Source organism: Patiria miniata, unplaced genomic scaffold, assembly GCF_015706575.1.
Source record: "Patiria miniata isolate m_02_andy unplaced genomic scaffold, ASM1570657v1 HiC_scaffold_7, whole genome shotgun sequence".
NCBI classification, from domain to species: domain Eukaryota; kingdom Metazoa; phylum Echinodermata; class Asteroidea; order Valvatida; family Asterinidae; genus Patiria; species Patiria miniata.
The window spans coordinates 15990504-16009716 of NW_024037074.1; the positions used below are offsets into that span (position 1 = coordinate 15990504).

Below are 19213 nucleotides of genomic sequence, written 5' to 3' on the forward strand. Positions count from 1 at the left end.
TTGGTCCATTTACTTTGGGTCGATTTTTGTAGGTCAATTTGCGGGGATAGACAGACAGACCGACCGACTGACCACCAAGTGACAGGTCGAAGCTACTGCCAGAGCATAAAAATAGCTTGGAGGGGGAGGGCATAAACCTATGCCGGGCGTATTATGCCAGCCAGCGCGCAGTGAAGTGCGATACCTCACGTCCAATTCACCTGAACATCCTGTTCTAATCCGTCAACCTTTAATTTAATGGCACAACTGTCAAGGTGAGCGGACGTAATTTCGTCCTGACGGTTCGAGTTTGGGACCGACAGGTTTTCCATCAAGTGAACAGCTGACAGAGACGGAAAGATGGGTCCCAATGTTTTAAGATATTCCTGTCCTCCGGGTGAAGTGGAAATGAAGTTCCGATATCATTCGCGGGTCAGTTTGCTTTTTAATTAATCTACAGCCCTCGACGCCTGTTGTTACAAATGGCGAGTCCTGAATGATCCATCTACTTTCTCAAGCTACTTCAATTTTTTAATTAAAAAAGTGACATATTGTTCCCTTGCAAATTAAACAAAAACAAATTTTGAAATAGGAATCTGGAAAAGTGGTTTGGCAAAATTGGCTATTGAGCCACTAGTTAGCCTGGAGGCCATTAATTAATTTATCTGTTTCAATTGCGTTTTTGAATCACATTTGCAAGGTTAAAAAAGGAACATTTAAAAGGGCGTTTTCATAATTCAATTTTTTGAAAATTAATTATTAGAAGGGCTTTGGTTCTGTCGAAGACATTTTAACCTTTATTTTCTAGAATGTATCCATTATGGCCCTACAGGTCTACGTTTTCCTAAATTTTAATTTGCAAGTGTTAAATTTTATTTAATCCTTTTTAAAAAGATTCAAGATTATTTGCTTATTGTAGGCCTAACTCTTTAATTACACATTTTGTCAATTTTGATACAAATGCAAGGTATCCCAATTTTAATATTTTTTTTCGGCAAAAACTTTAAAATTGAAATTTCGTTTGAAATATATTTGGGGAGAAAGAGGCGTTTTGGGGGCCCATTTTTCTGTTTCATATTTTCATGTATTTTTTTTATTTGGTTATTCTTGTAGCTCGGTTCTCGACATCACTCCCCCCCCCCACCCCATGTAATCAAACGAATTGAATTATTAATTCTCCCTTTTGGAATATTGGACCAGAAATATTACAGAAAAATATTTTATATCGTGCAGTAAAATTTGAATAATCCATCTTTTTTTACGTAAAGTCTATAAATAATTTAAACCAATATTAAAAACTAGTAAATTACACAAATAGAAAACGTATTACACACATTAATATTTATGTATAAACATTTATTAAAATCGTCAGGATTACAATTTTGTAGAAAAACATGAGTCATTTCACATATTCATAATTAAGTAGTAAAAAGAGACCATTTTCAATTAGTAAATTTGGTAAATACATGTATTGGTTTTCAAAGACAAATGCCAAAAAGAACAGTTATAATATACAATGTGTTAAGTACAGCTGTGGAATTCTGTTTTAACTTGAAATTGCCGTACTTCGACAAGGAAACAAAACTAATTGTGATCCAGATGCACCATGGGGCAAGTTCGCGCAAGGACTATAGTTAACCATTGGTCGACTATTGCTTGCCCGAACTCTGTCTAGTCGACGATGGTTGACTACTCTAGTCGACTATTTGGAACCAACCTACTGGGGCTGGTTGCATCGCTGGTAACCATAGCCGCGCGCGTTCATAACGTACAGCAGGGAGCCAGGATCCAGACGTTTTGCAATGACATTTTGACCAGCGTTCGACCAGAGACGTTCGCACGTTGCTATTAGTGCGCAGGCGTAAGGTACGTCACAAATCAACCACTAGTCGACTAATGGTCCTTGCCCGAACTTGGCCCTGTTTGCACTAAAGTCTGAAAGAACAAAACATCTCATGTTGCAAAAGCTATAGCATTTACAAATGGACAGTAGGAGAGACTTTTAACATTTTTGTTTCTAGAGTTTTGCGAAACATCCAGCTTGGGCATGAAGGCCTTCGGAAAATAACATCTAAAGTTGCTGCCAAATAAGTACGAGTATGAAATCATAGGGATCTTCCACCAACACAAATCCACAAGAAATATATCTGCTAATTTTTGTGGTAAAGGGACTAGGGGTGTGCTTTTTACAAGAAATTTGAACTAGGTAACCGTTACTCTAATGGTGGAGCACCCACAATAATAACATAAGAAATTTGGAACTTGAAAGTGTTTCTCACTACGCGCATCTGCACAGAAGAAAACAAGAATGGAGAAATTTGCTTCTTTACATTTTTCCCCACTGCTCATTTCCTTTTCTCAATAACCATTAATTCAAGAATTGTGCAGTCACACTTAGTTGCTGCATCAAACTTGCAGAGCACTTTTATGAGTGAGCCAACGTCAATCAATCTTCATCACTATCCGACTCGACGATGCGTCGCCTAGCAACCCTGTGTAGAGGCATGTCATCGTCTGAATCCTGGGAGTCAGAATCCATGGCCAGATCCGTGGTCGGCAGGGAGGGGTTTGTCTGACTGTCTGTTGGTGCTAGGTGATGATTAACCAAAGAAAGAGGGGAGATTGTTGGATTTCTTTTTTATGAATTTCTATCAGGTAGTCCTAATCTAAATATGATCTCATATTATAAGATGTAATGTTCATGGGACACAACATAGAACAATATTGACATAAAAGTTTCTGAAGCCAATATCATGGATGCAGCAGAGGTCTAGAAAATCAGAGTATTCAGCTTGATGCTGCCATTTCGGCGCAAAGCAGCTAAAATCAATCACAATAACCATCTCTGCCCTCACAGGTACCCATCTGCTCCTGGGTGGGGAGAAGCAAGGAGTGACAAAGTGCCTTGCCCAAGGGCACACGCACCACAACCCCAGGCTGGACTCGAACTCAGAAACTCTGGGTCAGGTGACAGCGGTTGCTTGGTCAAAATCATGGATGCAGCAGAGGTCTAGAAAATCCTGAAAATGCCGGGCTTTTAAGATTTTTATCACTAATATGTTGAGCTAACAGGGATTAAAATAAAAGTTTGCAGGGAGAATTTTGATATTCTAGAGGGAGTGTATCTCACCTTGGGACTGCCCCTGGGTGGCTCTGGTCCGGGGTGTGTCACCCTCTCTATCACTGTCATCGTCACTGGATAGCAACAGACGGCTGCGCTTGGCAGCAGGCTGGCTGGTGCCCGGGGGCTGAGTTTCATTGGTAACCGGACTGTCGGATGGAGATGGCTCCACGGTACTGTTATAATAAAGGTTTGTGATACAAGTTATACATGTATAAAAAGTTTTTGAAAAGGCATGTTACACTGTAAGATTACAACTGAAAAGAAATTCGGACATTGATTTATAAGAGTGCTGCTCATGTAATGACTACTGATATTATAAAAATGCAAGGTAAAAATGGCCAAAACTTTTTGGGTGTGTTTGTAAAAATGTGTATACTTCTATTTTCTTTGAAGTTTCTTGAAATTCTTCTCAACTTCCCATGAAGAATACATCAGTAAATCATTCCACTTATCCATAACAACCTACCTTTCATTATCGGATGAATCGCTCTGCAGTGCTCTCTTGACCCGACTTCTCCTCTGACCCGACCTAGGTGACACTCTCTCCCTGGTTGCTCCTCCATCATCGCTATCACTCTCCTCGCCTCGTTCCGTCTCCATTGGCAACCGTTCCTCATCCATGACTTGGCTAATCACCTCGGTGACCGGGACGTCCTCTCGACGACGCTCCTTCCTCCTCCCTCGGTCCTTGGACGTTTTCTTCTCCTGCCTCCGCTGTCTAGCCATCTCCTTCAGCGCCTTGTACCTGGGGTTGGACTTCTTCTTGCGCTCGGCAGCCGATTCAGCCACCCCCTCTTGGGGCTCGATGGAATCCGCCATCTCTCGGAGCTGCTCTGGGTCAAGGTGGCCAGGTATGCGCCAGAAAGTTTCCTTTGAAAAAAGTATATTACAATCTGACATTTTGTTTTCTCAGATTTTCACAGTGCCGTTGGATTCAACTGACCTCAGTCCTTGTTGCAATACAAACATGAAATCACTCAACCGCTAGGAAAGACCAGGTCGTCTGCGATGTCTGCACCTTTCGGCAGATTGAAAGATTGTTGACTTGAAGTCCCGCTTAAATAGGCCTCTTACAATATTTGCACACAGCACTAAGAATACATATTTTGAATACTTCTGGTAAGAGAAATCCTTGAACACAAAATTTCAAACTGTAAAGATTTATCCTCGGGACAAAAAAGAATCTGAACAGAAAGTGGGTAGTGTTTTAGAAATGTCAATACGTCGGAACTTTAGAAAATCGTAAACAAATTTAAAAAAAAAAAACGGATATGAAGTCATAAATGTGAATTGAAACAAATAATTTCAGGTTATGTTCTAGAAAAATTCAAATTGCAATAGTCCTCTACAAACAAAATGACAGCTTTGGGACTCCGGTCCTTCAAATGACTTTTTGGTGGGAAAGTCTAGCTACCTCGTGTCCGTTGGGTGCAGAAATCCCAACAGTTTTGAGCATTCGCTGGAAGAGCTTGTTGTCCATGGCATCTCCGTTCTCCTCAGAGAGAGGCACGATGGGGATTGCCTGTTCATCCTCTGAAGAAACAAAAGAAGAACACGGAAAATATAAATGAATACTCAATTCCGCAGTTTAACGAACAGCAGTAATAATTCCAGTAGTTTTTTTCTACAAAATTGAAATAAATTACACTGAAGAGAAACTAACTTGGAGGGTATATCACTTTAAGAGAGAACAAAACTTAACCGGGACAGGATTCGAACCTCAATCTCCAGAATACCCCACTGGTGCTCTACCAACACCACAGTTTGCTTGCCAATATCAACATTACAGGGGCATATTTTTTAATGTAGCTTGGTGATGATGACACGTTTTGGATAAGTGAAGCGATGAGAAATAGCAAATCATGCCTTACTGTCTTTTTCTCTGTCGTCGGCCGTGCTTCTCAATCCACTCTGTACCCAGAGAATCTGCTCCGTCAAACCTAGTGGGAAAGCACAGTACATAAAGCTTAGTCACCACCAGTCAGATAATATTTCAAGATGGCATTGTTGAATTTGCCAGCCAAAGAGGGAGGGTTTAATAATACAAATGATGTATCAAAAAATTTCATTCTATAAAACAATTTCATTCAAAAATATGTTTCTGGTACAATCTTTTCAGTAACACTAACTGTCAAGGTTGATGACTAAAAAAGGTTGAGTCTAACTCTTCTAACCTTTCTCCTGCAATTTCTTGATGAGACTGTTGACGGAAGCCCCCTCCTCAGTGCCTCCTGCTTCATCTTCCTCACTGCTTGCTTCGTCCTCTGAGGCGTCGCTCGATTCACTCTCCGTCTTGCTGTCATAGGCTGACGCATCCTGGGAATCTCGCTTGTGCTGTGCCAGGAAGCCTAACCCAAAAAAGCCAGAAATACCAAATATTAATATCTTCATTTCAATATTGAGATTTTCCCGCAAAAGTAATTTTATAACAAGCTTCTTCATGCAAGCCTTGGAAAGCACTGGGTATACAGTGCTTAGTTATAAAATGTTGGTGAGTGCTAAAAAAAACCCAGATATCAAATTTTACACCTCCCTGATGCAAAAAATCATCCATCTTACAACAAAGCGTCAACTATATATAAAGATTTAAATGATATTTTAATAACATTTTCCTACCTTCGAACTCATCTTCTTCATCCATGTCATCGATGAAATTTCTCTGAGAACAAAAAATTCAGATCGTACATCCTTGTCAGTCCAGCATTGAGTTTGTCAAGGTCTCATCAAACAAATAGGAACAGCCCAGGTTCCTGCGGTATTCTATGAATATTTCATTCCAAACTGAGGACATCATTTCTCAATATTCCATGCCATGATGAAGTGAGCAGTTTACTGAGACGAGTATCATAAATTGTAGCACAATTTCATAACCACAGGAGTACTTTGTGGAAGATAAATGATCTGCCATCATTTCAAACATCTTGAAGAATTGTCAAGTAGATTACGCAACAACTCCACTTAGAATCAGAAACAACAAAATATGAATCTCTGAAAAGTAAAATGCTTATTGAAATCATAAAAGCTCACATCATTTTCTAGACCACCACCATCATCATCATCGTCGTCATCATCATCGCTGTTTCCACGGCGACCGCGTCTCTTCTTCTCAGCCTTGCCTCCTTTGCCTCCTCCTCGTTTCTTGTACAGCTCCTTGCGGTCCTGGACCAGCCCCAAGCCAAGAAGCTTGTCCATGACTTTGGCCTTGGAGCGCTTCTCCGTCATGCCGTTCATGATGTTGCCGAGGATGTCTGGGGCAATCAAAGAAAAAGTCAAGATCACTTTCCTGTTTTTTAGCAGAAAACAAGAATAAGAGTGACTGGGTCTAAGAGAACTAGACCTAAGTATACACAAAAAAAGTCTGATTTCTAGGTCGACTTACCGTCAGATCCCTTGTGTTGCTCGAACAGATTACGGAGTTCAAACTCGTGGTCCTCCCGCCAGATAGTAACTCTTTTGGCTCTGTCAAAATAAACCAATCAACACTACACAATCAGAAATGTCAAGAAAATATAGACAAAACAATGTAGAGAGTGATTTTTATCAAGAAATGATTTCAACTTTAGGCGTCTTCAAGTTGTGCTATCCTCTCACCCTTTTTTCCGTTTCAGGTCAGCTGCGCTATCGATGATTCCTTGCCTCTGAAGCTGAGTTATTATCTAAAGTACAAAATCAAAACAAAAATAGGTCTTGTCATTCCATACCAGAACAACCACCATCGAAATTATCACATTATTACCAAGAATCTTTTTGATTTTCAAGATGCAAAAGATCTTTCCTCTACATCAGGCTTCTTCTTCTACTTTCTCTCTTTTCCTCTTTTCCCCTTTGCAATCTTCAATTTTATGTCAAATCTGTGCAGTTTTTTCAGAGGGAATTTGCGATACGTTATACAATTCTATCTAAATCCAAATTTGCATTTTTTAATGGATTCAGTGATGGTACAGCCCAGCAACTATAACTCTATATAGCGTTGATGTCAAAATTTCATTTTAAGGACAATATTCTATATTTGGTGATTGAATTTGTTTGGGGTGGGTTAAGACATTTCTTGCTAAAAGCAAAGTCCAAGCATTAAAAACTTCATATTTGTACCTGTCTCCTTGTCCTGCTGTCGTCGATGATATGTTCCATAATGTGGTCAACAACATCCTTGTCTGAAAAAGACATTTCACGAAGAAGTTTATTCCACAAATGATTTTTTGTAACGCACAATCTGTCACATGTCAAATTACTTGGCTTTGCATTATTATTACCCCTGATCATCGGGCCAATTAAACATTCCAAATACCATTTCAGCTCCCTGTGCAAACATACAGCTCCATTTTGGCGCAAGCAGCTAGAATCAACCACAAAAACCATCTCTGCCCTCACTGGTACCCATTTACTCCTGGGTGGGGAGAGGCAATGAGTGATAAAGTGCCTTGCCCAAGGACACACACACCACAACCCCAGGCTGGACTCGAACCCACAACTTTGGATCAGGTGAAAAAAAGGTTGCTCGGTCAAAATCAGCCCTGGCAACTGTGAGAAATGTACAAAAAGGAGGGGGCAGCTTTTGACCAAATCCGCAACAGTCCACAGTTTGAGATGCTGCAAGGTGCTTCTTGATAAACTCATCCCGAACACAATTTAATTCAAAGATGAAAAGTTTATCATCTTGTACCTCCTTCCACTGTCTCATTGTGCTCCTCGTACAGCTGAGCCAATTCATGTTGCTCCTCCTCCCGCCACTCAACAGATGATTTCTTGCTCCTAAAATATCCACAAATTAAATCAACTTTTAAGTCTCGATGTTTTTGGACACAGATTGAGTGAGCCAGACTGTCAAGCATACTAATATAGTTTGTTTTGGGTCAAAAGACTCATACTGCAATGCATATCAAACACACATTTACTGAAAGCACACAATGTTTACCATTCACATCTTATTAAGAACGAAAAGAAGCAAATTGGCAAAATTACGAAATGCATGCTCGTGTGTTTCCAGCTTGTTTGCTACCATTCCCCTGCCATTTTGTCTTTTGAGAAAAATCCTGAGATCGAAACATTAGACCCTCTGACTTTTCGATTTGTACATTTCAGGTCAATTCAATCAGAAAGCAGTGATTTTTTTTTTTGAAATTAAGCAATTTAGAAAGCATCTTATATTTTGGACTCCGTCAAGCCGCCCTTCCCCCTCCCCCCACCACCGATATGTTGACCAACGACAATCATGACTGTGCTCAACAAATGTTCAACAACAGTCTAACAAGTATGCACATATGTATAACTTGCATAGCTTGAACATATGTGAGCTGAACATATTGTTGTCCATGCGTGAAGTGTGCAGGGCATATCGCCAAATCCAGAACTATCTATTGAGGAGATGACGTACTTTTTCTCCATGACCGCACCGTATCCTTCGCTGATCTCAAACAGGTCTCGGGCATCCTTCCAAAACAACAGCTCCATGTACATCTTAGGGTTGGAGGCCGCCATCTCAAAGAACTTGCCCACGATGAACTTGGAAAACTTCACTGTTTCCTGCGTGGAGAAAAATAAATAAAATAGAAATTGTTAAAGTTATCCTGAGGTACACTTAATTAGTAGGTGGGAGTGTTGCATTTTACTTGACCCATAGGGCAGGCTATTGTCCCCTGACTGATTGAGTCACTGACTGAGTCACTGACTGAGCCACTCCCTGAGTCACTGACTAAGTCACTGACTGAGTCACTCCCCGAGACACTGACTGAGTCACACACTGACTGAGGTTTTTGAGTGAGGCATGGAGTCAGACTATTGTCCTCTGACTAACTGAGTCACTGACTGAGTCACTGACTGAGTCACTCCCCCAGTCACTCCCCCAGTCACTGACTGAGTCACTGACCGAGTCACACACTGACTGAGGTTTTTGAGTGAGGCACAATCTATTTGGAATCCAAACTCAAATAGATGTGAGTTTGAGTCTCATGTAACAGTTTTGAGTAGGACGCTAGACTGCAAACTCCAAGTGGTAAGACGTCTGCACTAGTAAGCAGGAGGTCGTGGGTTTGAGTCCTACCAGATTAAGTTTGTGATTTTTTTCTTTCAATCACTCAAGACAACAGTGAGAATACAGTGCTTATAAAAAATATGTTGGTAAGGGCAAAACCCAATTTTGAATTAACATCACCCTTATTAGAATCCATCTTAAGATTACATCAAAATAAGTATCATTTTATTACAGTTCTTTATAATCAAAGTCAATTGAAAAGATGCAAGTCAAAAGCTGAAACTTTAAACAATTTTTTTAATACCTTCATACTGGTGGTCGATGCAATGGGGTCGTTCACAATCTTCTGAAATATCCTGAAGAGGGAGATTTGGAAGAGCAAGGCCGTCTTGTCGCAGTCCCAGGAGACGCGGTGTAGCATCTTGACGATGCAGTGGTTGGTTAGAGCCGAGTTGCTACGGTAATCTTTTAGCAGCTGGACATAGCAACGTATTACCTCGGGATGGCTGAACCTACAGGGAAGCATTTTACAATTTTCACAACAGCTTATAACAATTGGGTGAAAGACTGACATTATTAGAGAAAGCACACAAATTTTGATTCAATTTTCAAGACTGAGTAAAAGAGGATGATTTCAATCCTATAAATTTTTTTTCAATTTATAATGTTATAAGTGTGAAGTGAAAACGACTACTTACTTGTTGATGAAAACCTTTAAGTTGAATTCCTCCTCCGTTCTGTCCTCTCTTCTTTCTGCCTCCAAGAGCTCATCTTCTTCATCTACAGCAGAAAGGAAAAGGGAACAGAATTTGTCTGAGTAGGAGGAACTATGCCATTTATGTGAAGCCAATTGCCATCTTTCCATATGCATGTTTCCCGTCTGTTTGGAGTACGCATGCATATTTGGGCCAAATGTAAACTAAAGGCCTAACTGTGCAACGGAGGCTAACTGGGCTAAAAACAGTCTTGTCTCTATAAAGTACACGTTTGTGAAAGGGTTAAACATGGGGTGTTAAACATGGATTAGAACTAGAGTTGAGAGCCAGTCCCTCACAAGTCAAATCACAAGTCAATCACAAGTCAATCACAAGTCACTCACAAGTCAATCACAAGCCAATCACAAGCCATTCACAAGTCAGGACACAAGCAACAGGGGATGACCAAGGACAACTGCGTGTTGTTTTTTCATATCAATTTCACTAGCTTGTGACTTGACTGAATGCCTTGTGATGGACTGGTGATGTTTTGATTACAGCTGTAAATTGGACACACTAACTGCTTCAATTCTGTCACGGTTTGACATCTCTTGTTGGAGATCAAGCCTTGCACTACTGGCCCTATTACAACTGTGACTGTATCAAACACTGCATGCACCTAGGTAATAAGAAAGGAGATTTTACCTTCAAATTCCTCTTCATTTACATCATTTGCTTCATCCACAGGTGGCGGTGGGGCTGCTACTGTACAACAAGGAGATAAAGTTTCTCAAATCACCAAAATGCTCTTCCAACTTGATTCAAAACTTACTTTAGGCAGAGTCTTATACCTCAGGAGAATCCTGTTTTTTTTCGTGTCGGATTCTTTTTGAATTGTTCCTATTTGGAATACAGAGTGCAGGCCTCTGATGCATTGTTCTCAACATGTTCCGACTTGGAACGAAATTTCAGAGAATTTTTCCCTATTGGAGTACCAAACATTCTTTGGCCATATTCGCAGTGGCAAACAACACCAATTGCCATTTTGAACAGGTAGTGCTCCCAACGGAATGATCCGAGCATTCAACAAAGCGCAAATTGGAACTGACATGTTGAAAACACAATATGGACTGCAGCAGTATCTGAACCTGAACCTGCAGAATACCGTACCGGTGCTCCACCAACTGAGCTATCAAGCCTTAGGTTGGCGGTCTCTCAATTTTGTCAATTGGAGAAATGACGTGAAATCTGTAAAAATTTTGGTGCAAGGCAAAAAGTCTGTTAAAGCGATGAGAATCCCTTCTTTCTCAAGTTTAATTTCTCAAGAGTTGTTATGGTGGAAACATTTCTCCTCTCACATACCGTTGAGGTTTGTGAAGTGGATTTCTCGGAGCGCCATGAATTCATCCTCAGGCCCAATGTCTACCGCCCCAAAGATGTCATTCTCTGGCCACACCTCCCTAGCGGCACGGAGCAGGGCGATGGAATCACCGGGCTGACCGGTACGAAGACTGCGCTGAATACGCACCATGGCATCAGCCCTGCACGACAAATCAAACAAACAGCAGGTATGCAACTGGTTAGTCATAAAAACACAGGAAAATTCCAAGGTTTAGAACCACTTTCTACAGTGTTTTTCAATTTAAATATTTCGTGACACTTCAAAAAGAGTTAAACATTCTATTTTTACCTCTGTTCTTCCACAGGTAACTCCGACGCAGCGTCAAATGGCACAGCGTTCTCTGGGATGTCCTCCCGGCCTTGAAACATGGCCGACAGGTCAGAGGTTATGTTATCCCACAATGCATTGAGCTCTTCGTCGGCCTCACCAGGCTGCTCTGCATGTTGTTGTCGCTGAGCTGTGGGACGACGTCGCCGCTGCTTCTGCTTACGTTTCTTTTTCTGGGACACAAATCACAACTCGTTCTTAATTTTTTTTTCTTCTAAGTTCCCTTTGTTTTAAACTTGAACATCTATCTTTATTTCAGGGCCCAATTTCAATTTCATACAGCTGTTAAATTGACCTTCCTCAATACTACAAAATCCTTCAAGATCTCCTGGTGAATTTCGAAACATCTCAAAGGTAACAGGTTAATCAAGTCATTGGTGTTATGATTCTGATTACCTACCTGGACCATAATGGTGTTCTTGCCTTTGCAGTATCTTTCCAGCATCTTGATGAAAGTGTGCGTAGTCTCTATCAAGTCCTTTAAGTAGGATCTGGCAACAAAAAAAATAATCAAAGAAATTTGATTTCAAAATTTGAAAGTAGTGAATGCGTTTAGAACATTAGCTTAAGAAATCTCTTGTCACCAACTTGAAAATGTCCCGAAGATGCATATAGAATTTGAATTAGCAGGCAGTCAGCATTGGAAATTCTCAGTTTGTCTGTGTTCAGTTTTGAAAACTTGTGATAATTTTTAACTTCAGCAAACTGCTTGAGCATGAGAAATAGAAAATTGAAACTCTGCAAGTGTAGATTTTCTAGCAAAATTTTTTCAACTATTATGATATGAGCAATTTCAGCATTATGTAATGTTCGTGACCGAGCTTTTAAAAGTCCTCAGTGAACAATCCTGAAAGTGTATTTCTCAAATTTCATACATCCATCCTCTAGCAATGGTCAAGAAGATTACAAACTAGGAGTTTTGGATCATTTTTCCTGAATCAGTAATTAGATATAATGTTTAAGTGACTCTGTCACGGACATTACACTTCCCTTCATAAATGCTGAAATTCCCCTAACACAATCTAGCAGAAATACAGCCACTCACTTAGGCACGGATTATTTCAATTTATCTGAGTTAACTTCACCCGTATTCACCTTGTGCAATAGACCTCATTGTACTTCTTGAGTAGAGTCAGGAACACTTCGCGATACTCTATGACATAGAAGATGTTGCTCTGGATCACCCTGGCCGATTCCCGTATCTTGGGGTCACCGGAGCGCGCCATTGCATCCACACTGGCAACCAGCTCGCCGTAGGCCTTCAGGCCCAGATGCATTCTGGGAATTCAAGAAAAGTCAGTATATTTATTGCCGTTTTCTAACAACAGGTTGGCGTAGCTGTACTTTCCCCGCCTTCTGAGCAGCTGAGATACTGCCATTTTTGTGCAAACAACTACTTCAAACAATAAAAACCTACACAGATACCCAAATACTCCTGGGTGGGGAGAAGCAACTTGTGACAAAGTGCCTTGCCCAAGGACATATGCACTGCAATCCACACACTGGACTCAAACCCACAACCTGCAGATTTTCCCACACAAACTTGAGCTCAATGCACCATACCACAAGGCCACAGCGCTCCACAAAAGCACTTTGATGAACTCAAAATTAGTCACATGACAATCAAACTACACAGGAGTAGTGTTGAACCAAAAGCTTTCGTCTGTTTTAAAACAAGCAAATCCTTATTGAAAAACATGTCAAATTAAACTTATGATATCCAAATGTCTTATAAATTGGGACAAAATTATCCTACCTTTTAGACCACGCAGGGGCTTCTTTCTTGTCTGTTGTCATCATGTCCAAATACTTGATGATTTGGGTTTGAACGTAGAAGAAAGACTGCACAGAAAATGTCTCACTAAAGAAGGGAAATATAAGAAAGCGGATATGGTTGATATAAGTTTGTAAATGACAAAGCCATCCCAGCAGATGAAGACTTCGCTTTTGGAGGTAACCACAGTCAAAACATCAAATAATTCATATTATAAATATAAAAAGCAAAACTTTCTGATGAACTTAATTTTTCAAAGCAGATTAAGTTTACATGTACAAATGTTTCAGTTTCTTTAATAAACAACTGAAGTGTGGGAAACCATTAAAAAACTTATTTCACTTAAAATACCTTTCTAAAGCTTTGGATCGTACAAAAGTACCAAAAAAAGGGACAAAATTTACAGAAAAATGTTTATCCTGCCCTACACCCAATACTGGTTACCTGACAATGTCCACTCTGAATCTGTGAAGTCGGTTGAATTCCATGAAGAACCGCATGGCCCACAGGTAGAAGGAATCGTCGTTTTCCTGGGCACGCTGGTGCATGATGTGATCCTTCAAAGGTCAAAGATGCAGAAAGAACATTCAATATAATAGAAAATCTGATTGAATGTTTGAAGGTCAGCATGGGCGAAAATATTATCAAGCCAAAAGAAATGTAAAAAAATCAAAGAACTTTAATCCCAGATTGCACGAATGGGTCTTTTTCAGTTAGGTTTCACAAAAACCAACCATTGCAACGAGCCACAGAATTTTCAAGTTTTTTGCTTTTAATGGTAAAATAAAAATTCTGATAATTTGTGGTAACAAAATTTGCCAAGAATACCTGTTTATTCTGCAAAAAGGGAAAACATTACTTTGTTTATATTATTTTATTTTTGTTTATGTTTGTGGAAAGGGGCAGTGAATTGTAGGGAAAAGGATTACAAGAATTTAAGGGCAAGGGGGAAGGATCATAGTTGTGGCAATTTCTCGACAATGAGACAAGCAAACGGCACTAACCTTGACGGCATGCATGAGGGGATTGTAGCAGTTCTCGATGAACAGAATGCAGAATTCCTTGAGGAACAGACGGATGCTCAAGGTGGACCTGAGTTAAGGTGAAAGAATAGGTATGCAAGGTCTTTGAGTTAACTCTCATTCCTATGAAAAATATGCACAAGTATCCTACAAATACCAGAGAAAGAATCATCATCAAAATAATAACAAATTGTTCAAGTCATCTTAAGTCATCGTTTTCATCGGCAAGATTTCCTTCAAACATTGCCCAGTGTTCACACGAGGTGCCCCTTATCAAGAAAAAAATTGGGCACAAAAATTCACTTCATTCCAAATTCCTTCCAAAGCAAAAAACAATACTTTTTTGTACTTTTGTGGTTCAAAGTTTTAATTCAGATGTTGTTATATAACAAACTGTCTCACTGTACTTAAAGTAAAAATCAAAACTACATTTCCAAAGCTTAAGACAATTTTGAAAAAAGTGAGTCACATTTTAAGTGTTACGACCAGTTCCCAAAAACAAAAGTTTCACAAGGAGAAATATTCCAAATTTAAAAACACTTTCTGAAAAACGGGGACAAAGATGAGAAAGGGCTCGATGTTAAAATGAAAAAGTACACATACATCATTCAGAAAATATCCTTAAATTTGGCCAAGTTCGGGTTTACCCTACAATTGACAGGAAACTTGAAGAGTACCTGCGTGTGATTGACGTGTCCTTCATCGGCATCCTGTTCTTGGGTTTCTTCTTGGGTTCCTTCTTGTTGTCGAAGGTGATGTTATTGGAGTTCTGAATGGCGGCGTGGTATATGATGTCACGGTCGCTGATAGACTTCATGTTCTTCACGCAAAACGTTCCACCAAAACGCGAATGTCTGTGGTAGAAAAAAAAATTAATAATGCGTTATCCTCAAATTGAACAAAATATGTTCAATTCTGTGAAGACATATCAAATTGGCCCAAATATCCAATCTCGGAATCTCTAAGCAAAAACCTAAGTGCACATATGACTTAATTACAAATCACTAAGTAGTGAGTTTCTGTCATTCGACTCAAAAACTGAACATGTACATATGCAAATATTCAACCTATGACCTTATATGTACTTCTTTTTAACCTCTGACCTTGCACTAGTTGCCATGACCTTTGCCCTCTTCTCGGCCAGTTCCTGCTGCCTGATCATCTCCAGTTCCTGTTCGTCTTTCTGTCGTTCGCTGGCCAGACGTGCTTCCCCAGCCTTGGCAACTTGTTCCGGAGTCTATGAAATAATTTTAAGGTTGTCAGTATTTCATATGAACGAAAGGAAAAATATTTTGAAATTATTGTAATGTTTTTTAAAATCAAAATTTGTTAACTTCCCCCTCCCAAAAAAGAATTTGTAATATTAAAGCTTGGTCCTCTCAGAGTGGTCTCCATTTCCTATATCCCAGGTCTTCAGCATAGCGTGTGTTGCTAGAATGAGTGACTTTTGGCTTCTGACTAGCACCCCTTCAACATCTACACTGACAAAATGGGGAACTGCCAACATAAGGCTGGATAGCTCAGTTAGTAGAACACCGGAACGGCATTCCAGAGGTCGCAGGTTCAAACCCCGCTCCTGCCAATTTCTTTGTTCAAAAATGTTTTGAATTGTGTAACATTAGCAGGGGTTATAATTAGGTCGCTGCACTTTTACCATACCTGTTCTCTAAACATGAGTGAGATGATTTCCACAGCATGCATGCACCACTGCTGTTCAGCCTCTGAGCTAGCAATGTACAGAATCAGCTTATCCATGCCACTCATGTTGAGAGCCCACAGCACCTGGTCGTGAACACTCGCATCGTCGTCAGTGCGCTGTACATTAAAGAATGACAAGAAAGTGCTTATGAGTATCAGCTTTATCATTATCGTGAGCTGGGGCAAATTTCATGGGTTTTCTCCAAGAAAATTTTTGTTATCAAAAGCAGATTACCAGCCAAAATGATATGCAACAATTTGTGTTTGTGACTGCTTCTCCCACTTCTGTTGGATTACAAACACGGAAAAAATATATAAATTGCACATCATTTAAAAGCTTAATAACTCAAATTCCAAAACTCTCTAGAATGATTTTTTTGATAACTGTCAGATGTCATGGAATTGGGTCACATATAACTTCACATAACAATTTTTCATTAACCTTGGTAAGAACAACCCAAATTTACCAGAATTGATTTGTAATAAAAAAAAATCCTATTTTTATTCAATTTAAAAAACAGTCCCCTTGTATGGCGTTTCCAAAGGATTCAAGATTCGGACAAAAATGTTACCTTTTCATAACCGGGGTCAGCAGGAACATGGAGGATGTTTCTCACAAGGAGCAGAATCCTCTCCATGAGGAGGGTGTGGTCTTCCCGACGACTTTCCCACTCCTGAGGAAAAGAATGATAAAAGGACCGAGTAAAATTTATTAAAAAAATTAATAAATGATTGCACTGCGGGCCTATTACTCAACAGACTAGCAATAGTTCGTATTCTGAGCAAATGCTGCTTTGGAAGTCCAAACAAACATAGATACCAGGTTATTGATATTGGTGTGCATTCACGGGCAGAACGGGAACCGGGTACCCTATTGAAGTAAAAAACGGGTATCCGTAAAAGAAACCCAACCCTAAAATTCAAATCCCAAAGGGCCTTATATGGCTTCACGGTACAAACTGAAACTTTTGCATGCATCATCTGTCCCTCATTAAATTGCACGTAAACACGAAATCTATTTTGGTTTTGCACATCGCTTGTCTTCATTTTGAAAATTCCCCAAGAATGGCATACGAAACTACCCCCCCCCCCCTCAAAGTGTTCTAGCGATGCTCCTGACATATTAATTTTAAGTTCTAAATGATTAGAAATGCAATAGCTAATCTGGAATGATTCAGTCACGTACCAAGTCCAGGAGTTTCTTCAGCTTGCGAGCAAGGAGCCCCATCAACTCCTCATCGGCAAATGCCTCCTTGTAAGACTGCAGATGAGACAAGACTTCCAAGAAGTAGTTCCGGAACATCTTGTCCTCGGGGACTTTTTGGAAACATATCTCCGGCGACTGGGTCAGATTAACGAGAAGCCTGCAATGAAAAAAAAATGAGAAATTATTAATGGGATATGAAAGGATTTGCTAAACCACAGACGGAAACTGACCAGGTTCACATTTTGAATTTTGAAAAATTTCAGTTGTGCAAAGATAACTGACTGATGTAACCTTTGCAGGATCGACTCCCAAATTGGTTATTTTTCTTATTTTGTGATCGAAAAAGTGATAAGGTATTTAAACATAGAGCCCCACAGTATTCTCAATAAGGGTTGGTAAATTCCAAACTGCGACAAAACAATGAATATTCAATGATTGAAGCCGAACTGCAAAGACTGTTTTTTTTACTCTAGACTTGGACACGGACTTGTGTGGAAGCTGACAACCAACAAGGATCTGGAAAATGTGCGACTAGAGATTTGTAAAAATTATGGTCAATATGGACCTTATGCAAGTTTCGAACAGCTCCGTGTCCTTGTTGTACTGCTTCGTGATGTACAGCAGGTCGTTCTGGAGAATCTGTGCATTGCCAAGCTGGCGGCGAATGTCGCACGTCTCATCCTCGCGTCGAAGGAAACGGATCAGATCTTTCAGTGTTTCTGAAAAAAAAAACACATAGAAATAGCATCAATATGAAACAACATCTACCGCATACTGCTTTGTGAATCATTCATCAATGCAAAAGATCGACTTGAAACAGAACAAAAGTGACTAAAATATGATTAAAAAAAAGGATGATTTCGGCGGCTGTGTTGGGGACAAATTTCACGGCCTCCGCCATTTTCGATTCCGCTAAGTAAAGTACAACATAGTTTTGTTTTCAGCGCTAAATGTAAAATTCCTGATGAGCATTTGAGCTGGAGTTTCTCAAGCTACCTTTACTTTAGGCTCTAGGAAACAATCATGTTTATGGCCTAGTATAACAAGGTGAAACTTGCACCTATTTTTACACAGTTTCAGCAACAAATTTGGAAATTGCGATTTCGCTGGACTCCCTTTTCATAATTCTTTAATATTCTTAATACTTAATAATATGTCAATCATATGAATTTGTTATGTTATCATTATCAGCGACAACCGGCAACCCTGCCCATCAGCCCATGCCCTGCCTAAACTGTTATTTGCTATGTTACTATACTAATACTAGCCTAGATTCCATCTCCACCCCCCTCCCCAAAAATATAATAATTAATGAATTAGACCTTAACTAAAGCCCAAAGGCCAAACTCACCAAGGCAGTCAGGTTCCTTCTGGTATTTATTCCCTTCTAAGCAACCCAGAGCACTGCAGGCTGACACAAGTTCCACGTTCATGGTCGAGTACATTGTCGACTCCATCATCGTGTTGTAGACGGCTGATCAGCTGATGCGCAAGCCAAAACAACAATGTCCGTGATCTAGTATCGGGAGATCGAGTGCCGTGTCGATTGTCAGACACCAAAACAATGCAGATTAACTCAGCAGTACATTAATCATTTAAAGAAAGAAGCACACACCTCACATATTCTACATTACACTGCAAAGAAACTGCCACTTGTTTGCTTTAAAATCTCCAAAACTTAAACACAATCTTCTCGCACACTGCAACAGGCGCCTGAATGCGCGAAAATACAAAAGTTCCCGCGAAGTTCAGCTGGACGTTCACCTTCTGACCTTTGACATGCAGGCTCATTCAAATTGAATAATTTTAACAGTCTAAACAAATTACACAATTTTAAACAAGAACATGTACTCAGTACACTTTAAAAAAATATTTTTTTTTAAATAACTCATGCTAAAGCTGAAGGTAATTTGACGTATTTTTTTGTAACAAAAACAAGTTTGCAAAATTACAATTTTTGATTAAGGTTAAAACGTAAAATTATTCAATACTAATGAAATCGCTGAGCTGGCAA

General features: G+C 39.8%; 1 protein-coding gene across 2 annotated transcripts; it reads right to left on the minus strand.

The window, feature by feature from the left end:
• Positions 1-1827: 1827 nt before the first annotated feature.
• On the minus strand, positions 1828-18950 carry LOC119745459 (protein timeless homolog). 2 transcript variants are annotated; one of them, XM_038221815.1, is made up of 30 exons: positions 18551-18950; positions 17765-17918; positions 17179-17356; positions 16565-16666; positions 15954-16109; positions 15398-15531; positions 14972-15148; positions 14277-14364; positions 13717-13829; positions 13255-13359; positions 12594-12776; positions 11899-11989; positions 11460-11671; positions 11132-11310; positions 10475-10531; positions 9773-9854; positions 9379-9586; positions 8478-8626; positions 7767-7855; positions 7196-7257; positions 6695-6759; positions 6483-6562; positions 6131-6351; positions 5720-5762; positions 5278-5451; positions 4975-5043; positions 4518-4636; positions 3570-3973; positions 3110-3276; positions 1828-2568 (listed from the first exon to the last, which is right to left on the minus strand). In XM_038221815.1, the coding sequence occupies exons 1-30, from the start codon at positions 18657-18659 to the stop codon at positions 2426-2428; spliced, it is 4113 nt and encodes a 1370-aa protein (XP_038077743.1). In that variant the 5' UTR covers positions 18660-18950; the 3' UTR covers positions 1828-2425. The 2 variants fall into 2 exon arrangements, with proteins under 2 accessions (XP_038077743.1, XP_038077742.1); XM_038221814.1 differs by having other exon boundaries at positions 10475-10534.
• Positions 18951-19213: the final 263 nt, after the last annotated feature.